The 25,716-nt window shown below is 43.9% G+C and overlaps 1 protein-coding gene across 6 annotated transcripts in view; it reads left to right on the top strand.

Annotated features, from left to right (window-relative positions):
* Nucleotides 1-25,716, top strand: part of Daam1 (dishevelled associated activator of morphogenesis 1) — a 164,208-nt gene that overhangs the window by 87,574 nt on the left and 50,918 nt on the right. For all 6 annotated transcript variants that reach the window (XM_087911763.1, XM_087911758.1, XM_087911760.1 and 3 more), the window contains one exon: nt 22,484-22,555. In XM_087911763.1, the coding sequence (XP_087767889.1) occupies nt 22,484-22,555 (72 nt within the window). The remainder of the gene's footprint in view (nt 1-22,483; nt 22,556-25,716) is intronic.

Raw genomic sequence — 25,716 nt, 5'->3', positions numbered from 1 at the left:
GCAGGGTAAGGAGTCAGATTTCTCTTTGACGGCCTATGCTGAAAGGTCTGTCCTGCTCCTACATCTCAGGATCATCCTGCAGCCATCATCAGATCAACCCCAATAATCCTAGGGTCCTCATCCTTCAGTAGCTCAGTGTCCTGGTCAGTCAGTGGGTCTCCTCTTCCGGTCCTTCACGTTGGACATGTCCTACCGACCATGGTACCCGTGATGGTCTGAGAGCATCTGCGGGTGCTGGTGCTCTCCTTCCACCATGTGGGACCAAGGGATCAAATCAGATTCTCAGGCTTAAGTGCGAGTGCTTTTCTCACTGAACCGTCTCACTGTACACAGAGGACACTGTCGAGCTGGTTCATCCTAGTGTAGGTTTCTTTTCCCCTCTAAATTGTGAAACATTGCGGTTCAGGATTTTATGGATTTCCCAGAGGATGGGAGCAGCTTACTGGGAAAGGTTTCTTCTTTCTCATATTTTATCACATCCTTGACAGCAATTAAAAGTTAATCATGTAAACCACTGCCCCTTACTTTAGAGAAGCAATCACTGAAAAATAGTAATGACCTCAGACTTACAGCTGCTGTCCACTTTTCAGTTTCCAGGCTTGTAGGACCTTCTACAGGCCTCAGTGTGTGTGTGTGTGTGTGTGTGTGTGTGGTATGTTTGGCCTTTGGTGGGAACGTGGATATGAATGTGGCCACTGACTGTGGAACCCTGTTTTGTACAGGGTAGGCCCTTCTTGCTCAAACCTGGCTACATTGCACGGACTTGCACATTCATTTTTAGCTCTTTTCTGGGAGCAGGGGCATTGCTCAGGTGGGACACCACTGGCTTTGGAGATTCCCTTGGACTTACAGGTCTGGCTTACTTTAAAAATGAATGACGGCATGGATCAACTCCAGATGTTTGTAGTGTGTGTGTGTCAACGTTCAGTTCTGTTCTCAAATACTCTGTCTTATTTTCTGAGAGAAAGTCTGTCTCTAACCTGGAGCTTACTGATTCTGTTGAACTAGCAGACCAGCAAGACCTGGGACCCCCTTGTCTCTGCGTCTCCACACTGGGACTCTTGGTACTTCCATAGTTGGCCCAGTACCCATATGTGGGTCCTGAGGGTCCATGCCATGGACCTTGTGTGTGTGAGTACAGCACCTTACTGACGGAGCCATCTCTCCAGCCTCTTGACTACAGATTTTCTTGACTGGAACTTCTCACATTGTTAAAATTATATTGTGCCTGTGGTCTAAAACTGGGAGTTTTGGATCCTGCAGTAGATCAAGAAGCCTGTGATGACTCTAATGACATAAAGACCTAGTCAGCGAAAGCATATGCTGCTTACCTCATTTCTTACCATGTCCCTTAGAATGGGCTCCGCGGAGGCCTTAAAACGCAGTATTTCCCTTGACGCCCAGACCTTTCAGTGCAGGCTCGTCACCAGTAAGCCAAAGCACATCCATTTCTCAGGCTGAGGGCAAGCTACACCTATGACCGCTTCAGAGCTCCATCTTTCAAGATTAGAACGCAGGGCAGCACAGATGTTCTCCCACGCCCAACAGAAATAGACCACAGAGCTGTGATAAGCGGGCTCTCTATGAGCAGAAGTCGTGGACTCAAACAAAGCCAGAACAGAGCAGCCAGCCGCCTTCTCTCCTTCCAGCAGAACTCACATCCCAGCAGTGGCTCCTCTGCTTATCAACTGTGGGATTTAGGAAACATCTCTCTGAGCCTCTGGTTGAAAACTTATTTCCAAAGCCAAAATGCAGGCGGTGGAAGTATTTCTGGGGTGGAAATGATTTGGACTCTTGCCTGATTGACTGCCGAGGTGTCAGAGATGGATGTCGTGGCCTTGCTGCAAATGCAAACACTTTTCTCACAGTTCTGCACTGGCTGCTCCATCCTGGTCTGTGGACACAGCAGTCTGCTGTCTAAGTCCTAAACGTTCATGAAAGGACCAAAAAGAAACGCCTGTTGGTGGACTTGGGGGTATTTTCAAATAGGAAATGTTTGTGGTTCTTATCTTTAGAGGTAATTCCCTTTTTAGCTCCAATCACAACATACCCTTTTGTTTAAATGAGGTTTTTCCCAGTCTCTAGCCAGAAACTGCGTCTGTTAACAATCTTTGGATTTTAGGCTGGAGCTTTGAAAACAATGAGCCAGCTGACCGTGGACGGCATCTGGCTGTGCTGTATTGACTTATTGTTCACATGAGTTTTAAATCCTGGGAACAGGAGGGAGTAGTTCCTCAGAGGTGACCATAAAGTGTCATTCGCTGCTTTACAGTGACCACAGGCATAGAAAGAGGTCTGTAACCGGTCCTTGGTGTCGTTCAGCCGGAGTTGACTATCTAGAAAGTGCTCTTATCCCTCCCCAGAATTTGCAAAGCTGACAGGGCTGTAGAGACCGTTAGGTGCAGAGGCTGCAGATATCGAGGAAGAGAACAAGCTTTCACAGGTGTGCCTAATCTTGCCTGCATTACCTCTGACCCCTAAAGCCTCAAATCTCATGATTTGAGTCTTCGTGTGGTGTTCCCATATGTCTTGTGGAACCACTTTGGAAAAGGTCAATTTTCACTATGGTCTCCCCCCCTCCGTGTTTGTGTGTGTGTGTGTGTGTGTGTGTGTGTGTGTGTGTGTGTGTGTGTGTGTGTGTGTAGGTGCATGTGCATGCATGCTTGCTATAACTTAGTTAAATCGTCCTAGAATCTTCTCCATTCTGGCCATGGTTTGGCCATTGTGATCTCTGCATATTGCTAATCTGGAACTGCGTACATTTTGAGGATACATAAGGAAGGTAAATTTGACTCATGCTCTTTATTCCTTTTATTTGGTTTGTTTATTCTGATTGGATCAATCCCCACTTTCTTGGAAGTGCTTCTTTCAGTAAGCACACAGTGGCAAAAGTTGTGCTGTGGTGGGCCAGGGGCTGCTGTCCTTTCAGCTGCTGGAGAGCGAGGGCAGCCAGTGTTTGCAGTGCAGAGAGGGGACAGTTTTATCAAAATAGGACCTAGGGGAAACATATGCTGGGGTCACGGAATTAAAGACAAAAGGAACTTGGTGCTGCTTCCTACATAGCTGTCAAACTCGCCAGCTGAACTGGGAGGCAGGACGAGCTACTATCCTGTAGCTGGTGCCTTGTCCAACCACAGGTTCTGTACTGGATTGGAGTATTAGAGAGGGTGAGATTTCGTTTTCTTTCGTTTAGTTTGTTTGCTCACTGTGCAGTAGACTAAGCATTGGTTTTTCAAGTACCCACTCTACTAGATGTCAGGATTTGGGAAAGGGAGCCAGCAAAATAACCCCAGCCTGGTGTTGCACCTGTCAAGACTGCCCTCCATCACCGGGCCGTACCCTATGCCCAATTTCTGAGCATCTATAGAAGTACTTGATTTGTTTCCAGCCATTGAATTTTCAACCTGTGATGGTTAACTTGGTGTTTGTGTTGTAAGTGATAAAAGCCTAAAGAAAGTGGCAAAAGCCATCCTGCTAGAAATATAATCTTCCTGTCCTTCCCTCCTTTCACCTCTTTGCGGAGTCCATGGGGGACAGGGTAGTATCCAGCCAGAAGCAGCTCCAGACTCCAGGCTTTGGGAATGTCTGTCCTGTGTCTGTGTGTCCCGTCGAGAGAGGAGTCTGTAGACAGTCCCTAGCTGTGAAGCAGACAGATGTGACAGGCTCTGGGTGCCTGGCGCCTGACCCAGTGTACAGAGTGTCTGCTCTGGGAAGAGTCAGCAAGATTCTGCGGTGGTTAGACAAGTATGTTGGATTCCCTAGCGCAGCTGGTTGGGAGAAGCCCATATTAATCAAACCAAATGATTGTCATCTTGTCATAAGCTCCATAGGAGAGGAAGGCTGACAGGCTGTGGGGCACAGAAAAGGGAGACCCACATCTGTGGCTGTGACTCAGGTGATGTCCCTCACCCCTTTCACTGCTGTTGACTTCAGCAGTGAGAGATGACACCATGCTTTCATCCTTCATCTAGAGATGGGCCCTTTCAGCATCTGAGCAGTGTTCACAGGCTCTGCTCCCCTCCCTTCCCCTCGCTGATTTGTTCTTCAGGCTATTTAAATAGTCACTTAAGCTGTCCACCTCATCTGATGTCACGGACCAGTTAGGAGATCTTTAAGAGGCTACAATGAGGTGGGAACTTGAACACAGGTGTGAGTTGGGTATGCCTGGGTGAAGCCATGGTACCCATTAAAGCATTGCCACATTCCACTGGGTAAAGAGGAGCTGCCCCAAGTTCTTCCACTAAAAATCACCTTGACTGCTTGTCCCTTCCCACAGGGCCCACTGTCTGCATGTGTTAGGGACTGAGATACTTGCTCGTACTTTGCACAGCGGGGCACGTGCACAAGGTGTCATTGGCTTTCACTCTTGCTTTATTGCTGAATATGAAGTTTAAACAGGACTCTAATTCAGAGATCCTGATTGGTTTGAGAATGGATCCACAGTTCTTCAGTGATGAATATGTCTGCAGAGCCTCTTCACTTCCAGGAAGTGAAGTGAGAAGCAAGGAGAGGAAAGGGCTGAGGAGAAGCAAGGAGAAAAGGCTGAGCATTTTCTTTGCAGTATCTCCAAAGGCAATCTGAAAGTGACATTTCCCAAGACATTTTAATGACGTGAGAAAGCACTCAGCATTTAATGTCAAGGTTAAAAAGCAAGATCTAAAACCATGTAATTAGTATGATCACAAGTTCTTAGGGTGTGTAGACAAATGTGTGGACAGACAGCTTGTTAGGAAAGATTGTGGGTGATTTACTTTGATGTATTTTTTCTTTTGTATATGTATTTCACAATTTTTCTATAGTTCTTTATTCTCTGCCTTACCTTTAAATAACTTTGTCTTGCTTTTCAAAACAAAATTGCTTTGTTTGAGAAATACAGAAGATGGTTTTGAATCAGTCAGTTTTCAGTAAAAGAAATAGGACCCATAAGGCACAACTTGTCTGTCAGTCTGTTTTGGATTTCCATAGGGGATTGTTCATAAGCAATCCTAGAAGCTGGAGATGCTCTCTGAAAGGCTATGTCGTTGCATCAGGCGGTAAAGCTACATATCCTAGGGCCGGAGGGAAGGGACCATGGAGACTGACAGCTGTGTCTGGCCTCACTGCCTCTGACTTTGAAGTGCATGTCCTCTTAAAACTATGGCCTAGTGACGTTGCTGAATACACACACATGTCTGGCCCAAGACAATGAAAGAGGACACACGGAAAGGTCTCTAGAGCAGTGACTGACCTGCTACTGTCCCACAGCAGCCATGGGAGCCAGTGAATGAACTGCAGGGTGTAAGATCTACAGAACCAGGATGACTGCTGCCCCAGCTCCTACATAAGTGTTGTCCTGTGCTTAGCCTACCAGGAGCCATGCAGGCCAGCCTAGTCTATTAGAACATAACAATGGCACCACAGATTTTATTAAAATTATATGTTGAAATGCAAATAATGCTTGAGTTGTCATGACAATCCTGGCATTATTTCCTTCCTAGAGCCTCAGGGTCTTCTTTCCTCCCCTCCTCAGTTCTTCACTCTGCTCTGGGAGGTTTGAAACCAAGGTGTGTGTGTGTGTATGTGTGTGTGTACTTACCATGTAAGTAACTTACACGGTCACTGGAAACCAGATGTATAGTGCCTTGCTCTGCCATAGACTTTGTTCAAAGCTGTGACATAATTCAATCCTACATTCTGCAGAATTATGTCTGAAGCTAACAGGCAAGCCTCTGTGCTGCTTGGAGATGAGGAAAGTGTGTTTTGCACATTTGCAAACACTACTATTGTTATACTCTTCATCCCATCACCAGAGTTGACATTCTAGCTTTTGATCAATCACCTTGCTCCAAAAATCTTAAGAAAGAAAATGAATAAACCCGATAGCTTTCTCTTCAAGTCATGAATTCATCCATCCACAGTGCATGTCTCAGCAACCACTGGAGAGGCAGTACTACTTAAAGGAAGGGAGAGAATATTGCATGTTCTGCCCATTACTGCTCAAAGTCTGAATGTTTCTGTTGCAGAAGAAGCTTCACTTTCCCCATGTGTCTCGCAGTGCAGTTGAAATTAAAATCAGTAGAAGACATTGCTCTTTGGAAACAAAATTTCAAGGTTCAGGAAACAAAAAGCATTCCATTCAAATACCCATGAAGCTATACAAAATCCAAAGTATTTCAAGTATGTAAAATGGATACTTCACTGGGGACTGTTTCTTTGGTTTGACTACAAAAGAAGTTACCCTGTATGGCTTTACTCTTGCTTCCTTTAGACCTTCTTGTACTCTCAGGTCTGTACCCAGGCAAATTGTGTTTACATCTTTAGCAAGCTCTTGACTGATTGGTGCCATTTTGAAACATAGGAAGTTGCTCTGAGGCACGGGCCTCTTCCCATCATGGAGGTGCAGGATCAGCATGTGCACACATAGTGTGCCCACTGGCTCGGTCTTCTGCTAACAAAAGCCAGAATCTTCATCTTGACCATCTCTTTACAAAAGTTCTGAAAACCTTTCCTCTTCCTCCTATTCCTGTTCCTTGGCTCCTCTGGATTTTTAAGAATTGAGGAGTGGGCTGGGCTGTCACCCAGAGATGATAGAATGCTCACCTGGCATACTTGAAGCCCTGAGTCCAATCCTTAGCCCCCCATAAAGTATAGTAGTGCATGCCTTAAATCCCAGCACTTGTGGCTAGCAGCAGGAGAATTGGAAGTTCAAAATCACCAATTGCAGTGCTCTCATGTAAAATTCCAGATACTTGGGTGGTTGAGAAGAAGGGCCATTGCTTGTAGGAGCTCAGGGCTGTAGTATATTATGTTGATAGAGTGTACTCACTAAGTTCAGCAGTGATGTGGAATTTCTTTCTGTATGCTGTGAATACCATTGGTGAATAAAGAAACTGTCTTGGCCTGTTGATAGGAACTTAGATAAGTGGGGAAAACTAAACTGAATGCTGGGAGAAAGAAGGGCAGGGTCAGAGAGAAGCCATGTATTCCCCATGGAGACAGACACTGTATTTGTTCCCTCGCAATCATTCAAACAATAACAGAAATACCTAAGGAATGTGCAGCTAAGGAACAGTGACATGGCTGAGGGACGACTTCCTATGATGTCCCCTTCTGCTCTAGACATGGGCTAGAGAAGCACCTACCTGACTTTCCCTCGGCACACGGCCCTACAGTGTGAAGATTGCTCCTGGCTCAACTCCCACCACTGGAAGAGACTTGGAATGTTGAGTTTGGATGGAACGCAGGAGATCAGTTATGCTCAACTGCCCCAGAACAGCTGTCTTTGTGCTCCAGACCATTAGCTCTCTAGCAGGTTCCTGTGACAACGCTGGTACAAGACAGAGTTGACAGTGTGTCAGATGCAGAGACTAGGGTTCTTAGCTGTGTTGGAGCACCTCTATCTGTGCCATAGAGCACATAAGGGCAAGGCTATCAGGGAACAACATTCTAAGTGTGACTTCAGGGCAGTTGGGGAACGTCTCATCCATGCAAATTGAAATACACGTGCACACTTCATTTTCATACCCAAATTTCTGCAGCCTGCAGGTGTGGAATTTCTTTAGGTGTGAGAGCACACTGCTGTAGTAACCTGTGGAACCTAGAGTATGTTTGGGTAGGAAATATGAGCAAATGGTCTTAGTGACAGCTGTAACTCTACAGAAAGGGACATCACTGTGTCTCATCTGAGAAACCATATGAATCTGTCAATTCTGGTTACCACCCTAATGAACCCTCAAGCAACATGAAGCATAGGAGAATGTCCCTGTATGACATTCCTTAAAACTGTAAGTTTAGTGTGAATTCTAATTGGTCTTAATAATAAAAACTGGAGTTAGATGTCAGGATAAATGCTGAAAGATCAGAGAAGTAAAGGAGCAGCCACTAGAGAGACTTTTACCTCTACTGAATCCTCAGACCAAAGGTCTGAGCTCCTGTCTCCTCCTGCTTTATATTCCTCTCTCCGCCCAGCCATATCACTTCCTGTCTCCCCTCCCTAGTGCTGGGATTAAAGGTGTGTGCTACCACTGCCTGGCCTCTGTGGTTCACTAGTGCCTAGCTCCACCCTCTGATTTTCAAGCAAGCTTTATTTGGTAGAATACAAACAAAATATCACCATCTGTAGGTGGATGGCCTACAAACAAGTTCAAGTGTAAGTGAGAAAAATGTGTTGATTGCTAATATTAAATAACTGTATTTAGAAGTCTGAAGCTCTTGGAGAAGGATTCGGGAAAGATGAGTAGTCTCAATAAGAAGCGGAAGTAATTGATTGGCAGTCAGTACCTGAAGCGACTGTGATGGAGGCGTATGCAGCCTGCTCTAACCTCCAGGCTCCTCCAGGCTCCAGACCCCAGTCAGATTTAGATACGATACACCATGCTTTTTGTTTGGCCGCTCCCTGGTTCTCTGCAGACTCTTAGAACTCTGGCCCCCGCATTCCAAGACAGACTGCTCAACATATGCCTGACTCACCAGCTCCAGGAAGTAGGTCCACGAGAGACATCAATGCCAGGAAGTGACCCCTTAGGAAGATAGAGGAAAAGGAAAGCTCTTTCCTGCATGTGCTTCTTTTGTTTTCTCCAGTGGTCAGGCACACCTGCTGCTGCGGAATCCTCTCTCCTCTGGAAAGGAAAACGGTTTTTGTGCTTCCCTGTAAATTAGAATTTGCAGCTTCTAATTAGGGGTTCCCCAAATTGCTCCCTCTGTAAGAACCCAGTGATTTGTGGACTAGTTTTGGATCACTGTAGAGAATCCACTGGAGGATTCCACCCTCAAGTTTCAGGTCCTACACTCCCTGCTATTCTTCGCAGTGCAGAACATCTTTTGACTTGAGCGGACTTAGGATCTGCCCTGCAGAGAAGGAATGGCATTTTGTCTCCTCTGTTTGTATGCTGTACTTCTCCACTTACCCACATATAGGGAATTCTGACCAAGCGATAGCTTCCAACAGAGGCTTTTTATATTTCTGTAGTACTCCTCCCCCAAATGCCATCATCAATTCAGTAGTACATCAGGACCAGTAAAAGCCTAAAGTTAGAAATGCAGTTCTGATTCCGCTAGGGGACAGTGAGCCCCGCATTGGTGGTGTTGTTTGTAGCCATGCAGAGGACTCCCTGAGTGAAATATGCCTGTATGTGCTGTTGCCCAGATTTGCTTCTTAAGTCAATTACTGTTTCCAAAGGGCCCTCTCCTTCTCGCACATGTTAAACTTTATACTGGAAATCATAAACGCCCTCTGTTTTCCCAGAAGCAGCTTACAGAACACCAGAGCCTGCTTGACAACCTCTTGAAAGCTGGTCTAGTAGCAATAAGTCTGGTCCTGGGATGTGGAGCCACAAAGGCCACAGCCACCACTGCCTGTATTTTCACTCTGCGTAGGACTCAGTGCCCAAGCGTGCTTCTTTCCAACCAGACCACGTTATGCTTGGGTCTGTAGCACTCCAGGGTGACATACAGGTCAAAGCTGGCTTTAACAAGCTCTCCTGAAGTCATTTGTTCTGTGTTATTGTACACCATAGTGTCATAGGGGAGTGCGGACCAGCATCACTTCTGAAAATAATGTTTGCACAATGTTTCTTTTTCTTTGTCATGAAAATGAGAGAAGGTTGTCATCCAAAATTGGGTTCAGATGTTGGGCTTCTACCTATTGAGCTTTCCTGGCTTCAGCTGTGTTCCACGCTCTGGAGTGCTTTCCCTAAGAAACGACTTGTGAAAATAAATACTGCAAATGGCTCACAGTCTGGGAAATAGACTGTAAAGTCTCTCCTCTCGGGTTTAGGTACGGATTGGGGGTTGTTTTCTTAGCACTGTCAGCGTGAAATGTTTCCCCACTGAATTCAGCAGTTGTGATTTGTGAGCCCTCTGCCTGGTGTCGTCAGCTGGGCCTTGTTCAGGAACTTGGGGTCAGGGGAGCTGAGGGCACTTGAGGTGTCCGAACAATATATGTATCTTGCTTTGTGTTGTAGTTGCTTCCGGTTATTAGACCTCTCTAGAGGGGTACTCTTGATGCTTTTCTAGAATGCATAATTTGGAGGAGATTAAAATTTGGAGCAGTTGGCGAAAAAGTAATATCCAATCTGACTTTCTCATGAATTTTACCAGAGTGAATATAGCCAGCATGTATAGAAAAGAAAGAATGCATAGAAAAAAAGAAAGTGTGTGTGTGTGTGTGTGTGTGTGTGTGTGATTTTATGTTATCAAGGAAGTCTCAAGGCTCTCTTCCCAGTTATTGAGATGTTGATAGACAGTGGGGCTTATTGAAAACATGGGTTACTGATATGGGACTGCTGATAGCACGATGGTAGGAGAGAGAGAGCTAAATACACAATAGGTACAGCTTTGATAGCACTTGTCGCAGAGACTTAGGGCATATTGTCAAGATGAGCTTGCAATCTTTGTTTTTGAAAGACCTGTTTTTGTAGTGTGCGTGTATATACATGTGAAATGTGAGCCACCCGGCATGGGTGCTGGAACCCAAACTCAGGTCCTCTGAAATGACAGTAAGCGTTTTAACCACGGAGCTGTCTCTCCAGCCAACTTGGTGAGCATCTAAGAATCTCTGAGCTCTGAGGTTTAAAAACACAAGTAGAAGGTCTAGTAGGGGCCCATGTCTCGCGTTTATAGATCCTGATGAGGAAAACAAAGAACTTGGCTGTTGTCTTGTAGAACAATTCTTGCTTCAGGACAGAGCTCAAAAAAATATATTCCTGGTGAAAAATGAGAGTGAAAAGACAAGAACAAATGTCTTCTTAGATTTGACACAGTATTATGGATTATTAATGTGCTAAAATGGGGGATTTGGGAGCCTGGAAATGTAGCTCAGTAGTGGAGAGCTTGCTGAGCATGTGCGAGGCCCAGGTTCAACCCTAGCATTAAAAGATAGAAAAAAAATTCTGCTTGAGTGCTCAGGTCCTCGATTCAGTAGAATAATGTTCCTGCAGGGCTTGGCTGTCTACACAGATATTTGGGCTTAAGACCTGCCCTGTCTTTTGGGGGATCTAGTGCATCAGCTGTGTCTTACTGTAGCCAACATTGGCTCCAGACCATACCGAGAGCTCTTCTCTGGGGCAGCCTTCTCTTATGTTCAGAGGACCCAAACCCACTGGGCATATAGCTGTATTGGATGCCTAGTTCTGGAAGGTGTAAATCTTACAAATATGTGAGAATAAAGTTCTGGGAAAGGCTAGAGGGCCAGGGACTTCCTCCCAAGGAACGTGACGGTCTCCCATGAGAGTCTTCCGTGCATCCCAGGCATGGCAGCAGAGACGGATAGGAGTGAAGCGGCTGGTGGAGGGGATACTCTCCAGCAAGAATCCTAGGCAAGTCTGAACCTTTAGTTAGTTTGGGCATAAGGAGCCTGCAGCAGAGTATTAGTCCTGCACATGGCTTCCGTGTTACACCCTCACAGGTTGTGTCTCTCCTCTAACCAGGAAGTACTAACCACGTGTCTCTTACCCTGCCGAACTTCAGTTAAAGGGGTAGGGGATGTTTAATATATAATGTCCTTTTATAGTGTCCTGAGCCTTGTCTCTGCCCTGTTTCACAATATGTAAAGAGCAAATTTTAAGAACATGATAGAACATCAAAAGATCTCACCCTCTGAAGATGAGGTTCTATCTGATGCAGTTGGTTATTGCTCTCTAGCAGAGCGCTGCATCTCTTTATTCATTTCATCTTGATGACAAATACATATGTCCAGTCTTTGGATTTCCTTTTGAACTGACAAACATTTTACCAATTCCTTCACTTACTAATGAACTCAGTTAAACCTTTGAGAGGAATTCATACTGACGTTTTATGTTGTCAAAAATCTGAACACAGACTGTTAAACTTAGAGAACGAATGAAGGGAGGAAATGTATCCGGACTGGTCTGAGGGCTTTAGGACTTTTATTTTGGAATACAGGACAGGTTAGCCAGAGTCTCTGTGGGAAGCTGAGATCTTTCATCTGGCCTCAGCTAGACTTTGTCCCTATACTAGACAGCAGATAAGGGAAGAAGTGACTTTCCAGGGACCCAAAGAACCCTAGAGTCAAAGTCAGAGAGAGGCCTGGGAAGCAGAAGACGTGGATGACATTCATGGTGTATGAAGGGGCACATGTACAGGAGAGCAGAGACGAAATGAGAAAAACATTCCACATGGCTCACACCTTCTCTTGTCTCTCGTCCAACATTAGCCACAGCAGTGATCACCCTTGTCGCCCGTGTTCCGTTCTGCTAACTTAAGATTTTTGTTTCAGAGACAAAGCATCCTCATTCTCATAACACACTAGTCCCATGTGTAGTTTAGGGCCTGTTTTATTTTTTAAAAAACCCGATAAAACATGGACTGTCTTGTTCACCCCCACTTTGTACGCATGTCTCTCCTCTTTTAGTACTACATGATGTTGCTGGGGACTGTCAGGAGATGGGGCTTGCGCTGATTCTTCTGGGAGAGAGATTTTGATTAGAAATCTTCCCAGAGACTTCTCTGAGTGACCCAGAGCCCTTTCAGGGCAATTTAAACAGATATGGGGAGTCCTGTCTGCAAATAACAGACCTGCAAATCGGATGCCATGCAAGTCAGATGAACTTAGGGAACATGTGATTAGTTTATGAGCCGAGGGAGATAAACAGTGCTGTGCAGCCAGTAGGTGAACACTGACTGACAAAGAGAAGATTTGGGGAGAACATATAATCACGTGTCCAAATTGTTTAAATGCCTGCTGGATTGTTGTTCACAGGAAAGTTTAGAACTACCCCAGGCAGTTCCTCAGAGGCGAGAGTAAAGCCAACAAAGATTTGAAGCTCCACGTGATTCTCCGTGAGTTCAGCATGAGGGGAACTGGCTCATAATTCATATGAGTGCTGTTTCCAGAAGATGGTATGATTCTGAAGCCCTCTCAATAGTGAGCAATCACCTGCTATTGTCTTTTCAAGGGGACCCTGAGAGAGGAACCTTCATTAGGGTGTGTTTAGGGTCAAAGACCACCCACATAATTCCTTAAGTCGTGCAGATATTTTATAGCACCCTAAAAAGTCCCTGTCTTCACAAGTCATCCTCTTTTCAGAAGAATACTTGATGTTCCTAGGCTCGGGAGATGCTCGGTTCCTGGAGGATGGAATGGCCGCTGTCCTGTAATCATCCTGTGCGTGGGCCCGACCAGAGTTTGCTAACAGATGTACTTGATGTATAATTGTGGCAGTGGTCAAAACGTATAACCAAGTGTGCAGTGGCGGCGACCACATGACTGTCTTGGAATGTGACAGCAGAGAGATTGTTTACTGAAACTGACTGCCTGCCCTTGGCAAACTTCATGTAGAGTATGCATTTTGTTCATGGCCAGGAGTTGAAGGCATTGGAAGGACCAAAGAGAATAACAGTCAAGGGAGCCCAGCTATGAGAACCTCTTAGTCCTCTTGTTAATCAAAGAATAAACAGAAAGAGTTAGTGGTGTGTATAAGAATTTGAAATAACTAATGATACTATACTGTTTTTAATTGGGTTTATTTTTTCCTGAAATATGTTTTATTGTAATTTTAATTAAACTATAATTACATCATTTCTCCCTTCACTTCCTCTCTCTAACTCTTCCATGCTTCCCCATCACTCTGTCTCAAATTGATGGCCTCTTTTTCTTTGATTATTGAGGTTCAAGTACATATGTACACACAAATTACATACATACATTCATACATACATACATATATACATATTGCATAAATACAACCTGCTGAGTCCGTTAGTGTTGCTTGTGTGTATGTGATTTCAGGAGTGACCACTTGTTGTTGGCTAAGCAGCTAGGGGATTCACTCCTTGTGGTGGTTTGAATGAGAATGGTCCCCATAGGCTCATATATTTGAATGTTTAGTTTCCAGTGATAAAGTATTTAGGAAGGATTAGGAGGTGTGGGTTTTTTGGAGGTGTGTCACTATAGGAGGGCTTTGAGGTCTCAAAGGCTCACACCAAGTCCAGTGTTGCTCTCTCTGCCTCCATCTTGTGGATGAGGTGTAAGCTCTCAGCTACTGCTCCAGCACCGTGCCTTCCTGCCTGTTGCCAAGAGGGTCATGAACTAATCTTCTGAAACTGTAAGCAAGCCCCCAATTGAATGTTTTCTTTTATAAGTTGCCTTGGTCATGGTGTCTCCACAGCAATAGAAACACAATTAAGAAACCCATGGAAAAAATCAGTTCTCCTTCTCCCAACAGTCATCCGTTGCCTGTAGTGCCCTGTCTGGAGGTGGGCTACAGTGAGATTGCTCCCTTCCCTGTTCACATATCTATTGGTATTTGCATTGTTCAAATTTGTTTAAGCAGCCATATTGTGGCAGCATCATGTGTTCAGCCCACTGTCATTTCTTAGAGACATAGTCTCAAAGCAGGCTTCCTGGTCCTCTCGCTCATACGGTCTTTCCATGGCCCCTACCGAGATGTTCCCTGTACTTGAGTGCCAGAAGCAGTTATAGTGTTTGTAAAAGTAGGATTGAACGTTTTCAGAGAACACTGAGTTTGACACTGGGGTAGACTTTATAGACATATAAGTAATGCTTCCTTAGAAGACATTGAGGTTACTGACAGACTCCAAACACTTTATGAGTTGATCCTAATCTGCAGCAGGTATTGCAGAGACGAAGTGGCTTCAGGGAGAGGGGGAAGCTTGGGAAGTAATTGGTGACCATGTTGGTATTTTGATGTCCTCAGCCCTCTTGAAAGCCAAGCCCCAACTAGCACACATGTCAGCAAGGTACTCCTAGTGGGCCTCATCAGTCAGGTCACCCCTTTGAAGACGGACGCTTAAAAGAAATCCCACACTAGTTCAGAACTGAGCATAATAGAGGGTTATTTATTTAGGGGTAGACTCACAGATTACAGTCCTCTGCCCGAACAGGGAACAGCAACTGAATCCTGCAGCTGGAAGAGAGGCCGATGTGCTTTACATCAGTATTTATAGTATGAGAGGCTACACCCAAGTGGGCGGGGAACTTAAAGGCTCCTGGCGGTCGGAATGCCTCCAACACCCCTTCTTGTAAATACAATGTTCCTGCAACATGGCCGTTTCCATCTTTTTCCTGCTTCTGTTAGGCTGCTTTTCTCTCGCACAGGGCCGATGAGCAGCAGTGGTCTTTCTTGTGCACAGCTGAGCTATGACTGTTGGGCCTTTCAAAGGAGTTGAGTGGCCCTTGGCCCCGCTGTTGGCCTACGTGTGGGCGTGTTCTGAAAAGGTGCCATTGGTGCTCTTTTTACCTGGAAGTTATTAGCCACGCCTTGCACCTAGTGCTTCTTCCTTTCCACATACCTCATCCTTCTGTTCATTTGGACCTGTTATTCATTTGAGTTTTCTCAGACGCCTGTGTCATGGAGGGAGACTAATAGAATAAATACTTTAATCCGCCTGTCCTTTTCTGCCTTGTTTTCTGCTAAAACTTCTAGAGACAGAGTGGACTTACTTAGCAACTGCTATATTTATTAGTTTATAGAACTGGGTCCATGAAATTAGAAATAATAATGATAATTTCATGCAACAGGGTGGCTATTTTGTTCATTAATAAGAGGATTTCTTAATCCTATGTGGTTTCTAATGGCATTTTCCTTACACATACTATAGGTCTGGTTGTTGTTGTTAGTTGCCTTTCCTCTATAATGGAGACCATTGTAATAAAATTTACTTCAGTTATACTGACACATCCTTTGGCTTGAAACTCGATTGATTAAACTTCAATATGTCTCCACTCCTGTTGAAACAACCATAGTATTGCACATTGCTAGATGATATAGCCACTGTAAATAGGGAAAGAATGTGTCTTTTTTTCCTTTCAAATATTATCTATGAACCTTACAGGTTTTTGACAGCTGCCTTGCAGACTCATGGCTTTAGTTAACTGAGTAAATGTTGCTTGAGCCCATGGTTAGTGGTTGCAATTGACTATCCTTTTGTGCAGCCTATTCTGGGACTTAGTAAGAACATCTTACACTGAGGAAAGCTCTAATATCTAGCACTTGTATATTATCATTTGTGAAACGACCCTACTGAAGGATCCTACAGTCATTTAAATGAAATTTACTTATACTTTAAATCTTAAGTTTGTAATTCTTACTTAGAATTCTATTTAGAAAAGTGAAAGACCAGCTGCTACCAGAGATTGATAGGTAAATAAATAGACAGACAGACAGACAGACAGACTGACTGAGATGGATGGGTACATGATAGAGAGATAGATATCTCACACAAGTTTTCAGTTAATGTAAGTATGGAAGTATAGAAACTTTTAATGTGCTTTGGGTACATAAATTGTCACAAATGGATGTACAGTGGATGTTGAGGTCAAAGTGTGCTTTAGAAATAGAAAGTCTGTGAGAGATGGCGATTGCAGGTATTTGTTGTTGGAGGAAGAGAAAGGCAGAGAAGGCAGGAAAATCCCATTGTAATTAAGGTCTTGATGTATTTTATAACACAGGGATCATCAGAAAAAACAGGCTCTTAATTAAACTGATATAATCCACAGTATTTTTTAACTGACTTCTGTTTAATTGTGGAAATAGTGCATGGTCACAAGAGGGTAAAAATTAGAACTGAGCAAAATTTTATCAGTAAATGACTTTCCCTATTGCTAGCCAGAGGGATGCAATGCATTTTATTGTATATCTGTTCATCCCTATAAATAGGTAATAATAGCTCAATGTATTTGACCATGTTACTACATTGCCTGATTTTTTTAGCTGCCACATAGGAATATATTTATGTCCCTCCCTCTCCATATATTTGCCCCCCTTTTAATTATTCATATACAGTGATGTAGTTAAAATTTTTGTGGCACACATCCCTACAGTTGTGAGTGTACAGTATTTACAGTACAGTTTACATTTCTGAAAATATATTTAACTGAATTTTAAATGCTTCTTATATTTGAACAATTACTGCCAAAATGATCTTGATTGATCCTTTTGCTGTTGTTGTTGTTTTCAGTCCCAATAATAAGGACTAAGAATAGCCACAACTAGAGACAGTGTCTTTATCGTCATCATAGCGCACATTTATTGAGCTTGTTCTGTGTGTGCTTTTTCCAGAGTTCTCCTGACTTATATTGCCTTTCTACATCCTCACAATGACGCTATTGTGAGGCCGTCATTTGCAACTAAAGTCACATAGCCAGCCTTATAGTGAGTAAGCAGTGAATGTTTCAGCTCCATGTCTAGAAGACAGTCAAGTTGGAGGTGCTAGTGATAGATGGGTCAAAGATGTAGCTTTGTGCTTATCCCCAAGTGAATGAAACTAAGAAGCCAAGCCAAATTTATTCTTCTGTGCAAAGTGATTGATGTTGACAAAAACAAGGTCACTTGTGCTTTAAAAAGAATGGAATAAGATTCTAAGAAATCTTCTCAAGAACCTACTGACCTAAGATTTGAATTAAAATGTACCACTTGGAGATGATGTAAGACTGGAAAGGACGTCTTTACCCCCTAAGGAATCTGGATTTTACCACACACACACACACTTAGGGCAATAAGGAAAATAGGTTGAACAATAGATGCAGGCTGGAGGCAAAGCGTCAGAGGTGAGTTATGTCCAGCAGGAAATCTCAGCAATCATTACTCTGCTGTTGATGTCTGAAGGCCTCCCAACGAGACAGGAAGAACTGGATTAAAGAAATCACAAGGTAGCCAACACTTGGGTGGCCACTGAATGACTGCTGAAGTGACTTTTGAAAACGAATAGTTCTACAACAGAATCACTGGACAAAGTAAATTTTTACAAGTTATTAGTGTTAGAAGTTGAGGCATGAAGTTAAGTACAGTGGAGGTTATGTAGGAACTTCAGAAACATTTTGACCCCACTCTCCTTTTGGAGAAAAGGAAAATACCCCAAATATATTCACACTTACCCAAATTGCCAGCTGAGTGAATAAAAAAGAAGGTTCTAGAATCCAATCTTTAGGTGGCTGAATTGGTGACCTTCCCATCATACCATATCTCTAGAAGTTAGTGGCATATGTACATATTCTCAAAACAAACAAAAAAGCAGAGAAATTGATAAATTCAGACACTTATTTCTGATTTAATTATCTAGCAGACCTGAAGATAATTCCCATAAACTTCAATGTCGGTGACATTTTCCAGGAAGAAATGACCTGTTTTCATCCTGGTGTGTCACATACCAGGGTAGAATGCAGCTTTGGGGAAGAAAGGTTTGTTTCAATTTACAGATCACAGTCCCACAGTGAGGGTAGTCAAGGCAAGAACTCAAGCAGGAACTTGGAGGCCAGCCTGCCTGCCATCCACACAGCCTTACCTCTGACCCAGAAACTCACTTCATAGGCGGAGACGTGCGATGGGTCTGGGGTTGCTCAGAGATTCACTATGACCCTGAGTAAATTTTAATAAATAAGTGGCTTTATTAGATCCCGTCCAGGACCATACCCAGGACTGAAGATTATGTGCTGAATTACATTAGTCAGGGGCTTATCAAGGCAGAACTCACCAGGCTACATACTTCCTGCTTACATGTGATCAAGCACATATCCTGTGCAGCTGGGGCAACCAAGTTTGTTTACAGACACGAAAACACATGGTTTGTCATCATTCATGAACAACAGCCCCCAGCATTCCAGGAAGTTATCTGTCTGTGGGCAAGTGAAGCCTACAGGTTAGAGGCATTTTTGTAATTTTAACTTCAAACGTAACGTTAGCCATCACAAAGGTACAGCGGGAACCATAGCGGAATGCCGCCTGAGAGCTCATTCTCAGCTGTCTCCCTGTACAGCCCAGGACCGCTTGCCCGAAGAACGTACTACCCATAGTGGGCCGAGCCCTCGGGTATCAGTTAACAACCCAGGCACTCTCCACAGACGTTTCACAGGCCAGTTTGATGATAGGGAATTGCTCAACTCAAGTTCTCAGGAGAGTTCTAGATTGTGTCAAGTTGACAGCTAAAGTGATCTAGAACAGAAAACTAAATTTTAGTGTGAGTTGTCTCTTCTTTGGGTAGACTAGAAAGAACATTCTTTTAATTTTTATTTTCATTGAACATTTTATTAGCAACATTGACTGTATCAAACAGACATTCTTGAGAATGGTGGACTCTCTCTCTCTTCCTGTCCCAACAGAAGTGTAACAGGAAACAGACACAGAACAGAGAGGTACTGTTAGCATGTGACCAGCACAGCCTGTGGGGTTAATAATGCCTGCACCAGGTGAGGGGCGCAAGGTGCCCTTGGCTGCATAAAAAGAACATTTAATATGAATCTAGAATTTGTATTTACGTAAGGCTACTTTTCTCAGTGGCATGAGCTGTGGTCAATAATCTATTTTGGGGGATGTGTTTTGTTTTTGAAACAGACCTTGCTACAGTTCTCAGACTGACTTCAGGATCTTCTTGTTTCAGTCTCCCAAGTACTGGGGTTAAGGGTTTGATCTACAGTGCTACAACAATCTATCTTAAGAGAGGAAGAAATCTTTTCTTTTTCAGGCTATAATAAAGCTAATATTCTTGCTTAGATAAATGTTGTAATAGGATTGACAAAGAAGGTGGCAGAAATAAGGCTAGCTGAGTATTGACGAAGGTGCTTGTCTGCAGTACCAGTGTCCAGAACTGCATGATTCAGACCTAATCTTAAGTTTTGTAGAGAATTCCCCTGTATTTGGGGTTGTTTGACAGAACAGAAAGGTTAGAGGAAACCTTTTTAGCTGTTCTCTGAGCATGGATTTGTATACATAAGGCATGATCGAAGGGACTAAGGAGTCCCTCAAAACGTGTATAGAGGGCCAAGTAGTGGTAGCCTGGGCAAGACGTCAGACCTTAGAACCAGCATGGCAGAAGTTGCAGTGAAGTGTGAGGAAAAGGGAACTGTTCGGTCTGCTGGCCGCATCCCAGTCTCTTACAGTGAAATGGTTAAAACTGTCATCCATGGCTCACGGGCCTTCTAGGTCTAATCTTAGGACAGCGTGTGCCTGACCTTTCTCCAGTGCCTCTTTTCCACTCCTTCAGCAGCATGGCTGAGTCTTTCCTTGCCTCTTTTCCTCTTCAAATGGTATGACCACATGTAATATGAATCATGAAGCAGACCGAAGGAAATGTAATGTTTGTCACCAGGTCTGTCAGGTAACAAGCTGTGTAAGTGCTGCGGGTTGTTTGCTGCATCTGTACAGTCCTCACTATCTTACCCACGTCCCTGGAGTAAGATAATACAACTGAGGTAGGCGGTCCAAAGAATAATTCATGTCAGAGGCACAGGACAGACCTTCTCTTCACAAGGACACACGTGTCATCAGGAGACTGTATGCCTTAGAAGTGTCTTTTCCTTGATGTGTCTCAGTGTCCTGGCTCTTTCTAGGATGCCCCTTCCCCCAGAAGAGTAGGCTCGCTTCTTTCTGACTGCTCAGTGAGAACTCTGGTCTTTTAACAGTCGCTCACACTAGAAGGAGAGCGCTGACCGGACTTGTGTTTCATCTGGCTACTGCTGCATACTTCTGTCTGTAAGGACGGGACTCCACAGGCAGCTCAAGATGCATGGCCAAAGGGAAGAGCTCTGAGAATCTCGTGCCTCCTGCTGCCAGAGCAGTAGTGCCCAGCAGTGCGTGCACACACATGGCATGTGTGCTTTTCCCAGCACTGAAGCATGTGAAGTGAAAAGAGCCCCATTTTGACTGTAAGATCTACTCTAACTGCTAGTATTACTAAAACATTTCAAAAGTGCAAAGTCTTCTTTCTAGTTACTACTCTTTAGTTTCTAAAATAATCTCTGTTTTGTATTCAGGACTATGCTTACAACAGACAGGCTCTTGTGGAACCTTGGACATGGGACTTGATTTTTGTTTGCTTTGGAAATTTGCCCTAGTTTGGAGAGAATAGAAAGATCTGGTACCTTCTACTTCATTTTATAGAGTCAAATACCATTGAATATCACTGTGGGTTTTGGCTTGTTAAATACATTGGTAACAGCAGGGCTTTGCTAATTCTAATGCTCCTTTAAAGAGGAAAGCTGGGTTCAGCGTTTATGCTGTCCCATAGCTCTTTTATTAACACATTAAATGAGAACCAAGAGCTGTTCTAAAAACTCATCAGACTTCCTGAATATTTTTAAGTCACAAGAGTGTAATCCAGACCAACCTCAGAGTCACTGCTGTCGCCTTCCTTGGCCCTCGTCCGTGACTATCTGCTCGGGTGGCCCTGTAGAAAGCCACCTGCCCTCGTGTTATGACAACTTGAAAATAGTTTTGATTTATAATTTTATTTTTTTATCACACCTAAGCAGACCCACTTGGAAGTGTAGGGGGTGGGTGGTGTTGGGTGTGGTGACTCACAACTATAATCTCTGTACTTGGAAAACTTAGACTGGAGGATTACTCTAAAGTTGGGTTACAGAGACAGGGAGAGAGGGAGAGATTTTTAAAGATAAAGTCTAAGACTGAAATTAAAAGCTCTACCTAAATATCACTCTCCCAAGAGCCAGTATGTGCACATGTGTCTATATGGGTTGCTGAGACTAAGAACACGGAAGTAGGTGGTAGCCACTTAAGCAGCACATAGCAGCTGTGTGTACGGGGCAGCGTCTGCTCCAAGGACACAGGGTAACCGTTGTGTCAGGTGCTCTCCAGATGTGAAGAGAGGGAGCCACTGTGCAATTTCTCAGCCCTGTAGACACACACATCTCACAGACACAAAGGTGTGCAGAGATGCGTAGAAACAGCACACAGTTTGCCTCTTGGATGAGCGAGCGTGATGTGTCTGCAAGAGAGACTACAGTGGGCAGATGCTTCTGGGGGGTTTCATTCAGGCTTGTCAGTGACCCCATCCATCCATGCCCCGCCTGTTCTAGCTCCAGGTCACACTGGTTTGTGAGACACATCTAGTTGAAGTGTTTTGGGAGTGGGTTTCTGTTCTTTTTATCAGAAACACAGTCTATTTTCTACCAAAACTTCTGAGCTAGCTCAGCAGGAGAGCTGTGCTTGGGACTAATGTGTGTTCTTTTCATTACCTCCTCCCAGTGTCAGTAGCCTATTTTAGGCCACATCAAACGAAATCCTACTTCAAAATCTTCAATGTCTGCTGGACTCTGAGTAACACTGAAAAAGTGTGGTCACCAACTGGCCATGTCTGTAGCGTTAAGGGAGGTCTCCTTCACTCTTGAACTTTATACAGCTATGTAGTCCCAGTGTAGTCCTCAGTGTGACATGGGCCCTAGAATGCCCTTCTCAGTGTCATTATGCCCCTAAAGGAAAAAAAAAAAAAACTATACCCTGATGTAACTCAACTCCCATCTAAACTCCTTTCCTCCATGGGTTAGAACATGTCCTAGTCATAACTGAAACTTTAGTTCCCTCCCTCCCTCCCCACCCCCCCCCCTCTCTTTCTTGTTAGATTGGGAAGACCATCCTGGTCAAGGAGATGACCCAATATTAAAAATAAACGTCTCCTATATTCCAGTGGCTTTGCAGACCACTGTCCTGATGCATGGCACACCAGATTTATTGCTGTGTGTGGACCTTTGCAATGTTTTTCTTGTTTCTGACTTTCTTTTTTTCTTTTCTTTCAGGACCAGGAAGAAAACAAGGGAGCAACAAGTTGGCCTGAGTTCTACATTGATCAGCTCAATTCCATGGCTGCTGTAAGTGTAATTCACATCCTGTGACAGTTAAAAGCTAGTACAGAGTACACAGTTGCACAATGAGTTTGATTAAGACCTTCTGAATGCTGTTACCTTTCCAAACTCCATTCCCAACACTCCATGTTTGAGGTGTTGGAGACAACGGGGCTGAAATGTTGCTTAGCAAAGTGATTCTTCTAATATGTTTTAAATAGAATCTACACATACTAAAATATGATTGATTTTAATGTTACAAGATGAAATAGCATTTGAAACATGGTTTGTATTCAACTTGAACTTGCTATTGCTGTGACTAAGTGTCCAGAGCTTTGCAACCCTGTGATGGAAGGGAGACTCATCTAAAAGTCGTGTGACTGGACTGTCCCCACGTTATGCCCTTGCCAATCTCTTTCTCTCTGGGAACTTGCCTTCTCCCTGAAACGATGCTCCTTTCCCATAGATGTATATAAGGCGTCACAGTGATTTGATGAAGTAGTGTAGTAGTCACGTGTTTTAGAGAAAGCTTTGGTCCATGATTTTGGGGTTCAGCTATCAGTTCAAATACATTCCCAGTGTCTGAATTCTGGTCTCTGAGATGTTAGCATCCCAGGCAGCTTGAAGATCACCTATTAATCATAGCTAAAATTCACAACAGAAGATAAACCACCTGCCTTTGAGCCTCACCAGATTTAATCACATTGCTGTTGATGAAACTTGAAGGCTGACCAGTTTGCCTCCGTAGGCACGCCCATGATTTTAAGAATTGTTTGTATCCAACTTTAAGTTTATAATATCAAATAGAAGATAGCCCCCAGAATACTCCACCTCTTTCCTGCCTTGCCTTGCAGAGAATTCTCTTCTTACTACTCCAAGCAAGCCCTTTAGTATGCTTCCCCTGCAAACATTAGAAACCAACCGAAATCCATGCATTGCCTGCTCTTCTTTAAGCCCTGAAGGTTCTTCACTTTCATCCTCTTCCTCTTCTTCCCCATTTCTTTCTTATTCACTGTTCTGCCTTGAATAATAAACAGCCCAGTAGATGTGCCCAGGGCTGTATAAATTATAGAAGAATTCACATTAGCTTTTGCCTCGCAGCAAAACATATAAGAAAAGAAAATAACTACCAAACCCCCTTCCATACACTGTATACTGCACCAGAGATGAGGAAATGGTGAGCTCAGCCTTTTTGTGTGGATATGCCAGCAAAACGGCTGATTTCTGATGACCACCAGGCTTTTTTCTGTGCATCTACCCAAGCAATAATAACTTGGAGCCATTTATTATTTCTTGCATGCAGAGGTTGTTTATGAGTTCTTGTTCCTGACTACTGGGAAAAAGGAAGTGTCAGGCATGCTGTCTCTGGGTATAATTAAGTTGGCATTGTTTGATGTATAACAAGAGATATACTTAGTTAATGAATTCCCTGCCCTGAATGAAGAAGTACTCTGTATTGTGGGTTTTCTTTACTTAGATGTTGGAAAGTTTTATTAATTTGTCCTTTAGTGACCTTTTTTCTGCCACATCTAGGCTTATCCTTGAGGTATAGGGTCCTTGATAATCCAGGGTGTGGCCCTTCTTCAAACTCCCTTCTTCCTCCTGTCCCCTGAATAGCTCTTTGCAGCATTGTTGAGTGGTCTACACTTTAACTCTTTGGTTTCTAGCCCAAAGTCTTCCCCAGGACATCACAAGGCCATTACATTTGTGACTTTGCTGCCCTTTCTGTATCAGACGCCTAACAAAGTCTTAAAATATTTCTTCCTTTAGGCCTGAGCCATTGTCTTTCTAGAGTCAAAGAAGAAGGGTCTCAACTGTCCGTGTGTTAGCCAGGTCTCAAAACTTTGGCATCCTTAAAGAAGCAAGGAGCCCAGTAACAGCATAAGCTGTGCTGAGCGCTGTGTCTCTCTCCATCCTGGTTGCTGCTAGTCCTTGAATAGTTCTGGTTGACATCTGTGCTAGAGACTTCCCCACAGAACACAGCAGACACCCTGAGACATTGTCCCCAGGGACGGGGCTGGTACAGAGTTCCTCCAGACCTCCACTGTCCCAGGAGCAGGATTCTGGCTGGCTGTTTAGGCAGATATCTGTTGAAGGGGCATTGGTCCACATTGTCATCAGCAGCATCAGTGGCAGCTACTACTAGTAAATGTGCCTCATGTGACAGGCAGTACATTCAAATCCTGACAGTCATGATGTAGTACCTCTGCTATTCATAGGCGCAGTCTGTCTGGAGGGAAGTTACCTTGCCCAAGGTCATCAAATTGAGAAGTGGTCATCTAATTAGGAATTTAAACCATGTGGCTGAGCCCAAAGATATCTTGCAAATATCCTTTCACTCTTGCTTTTGAAATCTCACATGTGGTACATGAAAGAGGCCCAGGGATTGGACACTGTCTACAGTGTGGGCTGTTTGTGGGGGAGGGAAGGTTTCTGCTGTCTTTAATGCCGCTAGAGTCTGATGAAATAGTCCAGGTCGAGAACAGCCATACTTGCTATGAAACCAGCATTTTGTGGAACAAGTTAAGTTACTTTACATAAGCCTCATACTGAGAACACTTTGTTCTTTAAAAGATCGCTGAGTTATTTGTGTTAGCTTTTAAAAGTCAAAAAAAACTATATGGTGCAGGGGAATGACCTAATAGGTCTTAGGACTGGCACTTTGGGGAAAGATGGGAGGTGACATTCATTTTACCCAGTTCACACCAAAGAAATGTTTCAGACCAGGGTGGTTCTGGTCCAGCACACTGTGTCTCTCTGTGTATCTCAGCAGCTTTCCCCAGAAGGTCCTTACCAGGGTGTACTTTGACTTCTGCTGGCTTCTTATGTGGGCAGATGCTTATGGCTGTCGCAAGGCCCATCCTGTTTGTGTACCAGTGCATACTACTTGTGTGGCTTGGAGATTGACTCTAGAAATATAGGCTTATCTTTCTAAAGCCTGAACACTTGAGTCTTTCTATAAAAAGTAACATTAGGATAGCAGGTTCATTTCTGTCACACAAATGCAACCTCAGATCCAAATCTGATGATTTCACGTTAAGGAATGATCGTGGTCCTCCTGCTCTAGGGAAGACCTCCCTGCATCAGTTTTCTGTAGCACCTCGCGAATGTCCCAACTCTAAGAAAGACAGAGACGTCCCACCATCTCCTATGTTCAGAACCCTTCTGCATGACTGCTCAGGTGCTAA

This window comes from Myodes glareolus, chromosome 11 (genome assembly GCF_982192425.1).
Source record: "Myodes glareolus chromosome 11, mMyoGla1.1, whole genome shotgun sequence".
In the NCBI taxonomy this organism is placed as follows: Eukaryota; Metazoa; Chordata; class Mammalia; order Rodentia; family Cricetidae; genus Myodes; species Myodes glareolus.
This window is presented reverse-complemented; position numbering and strand designations above follow the sequence as displayed.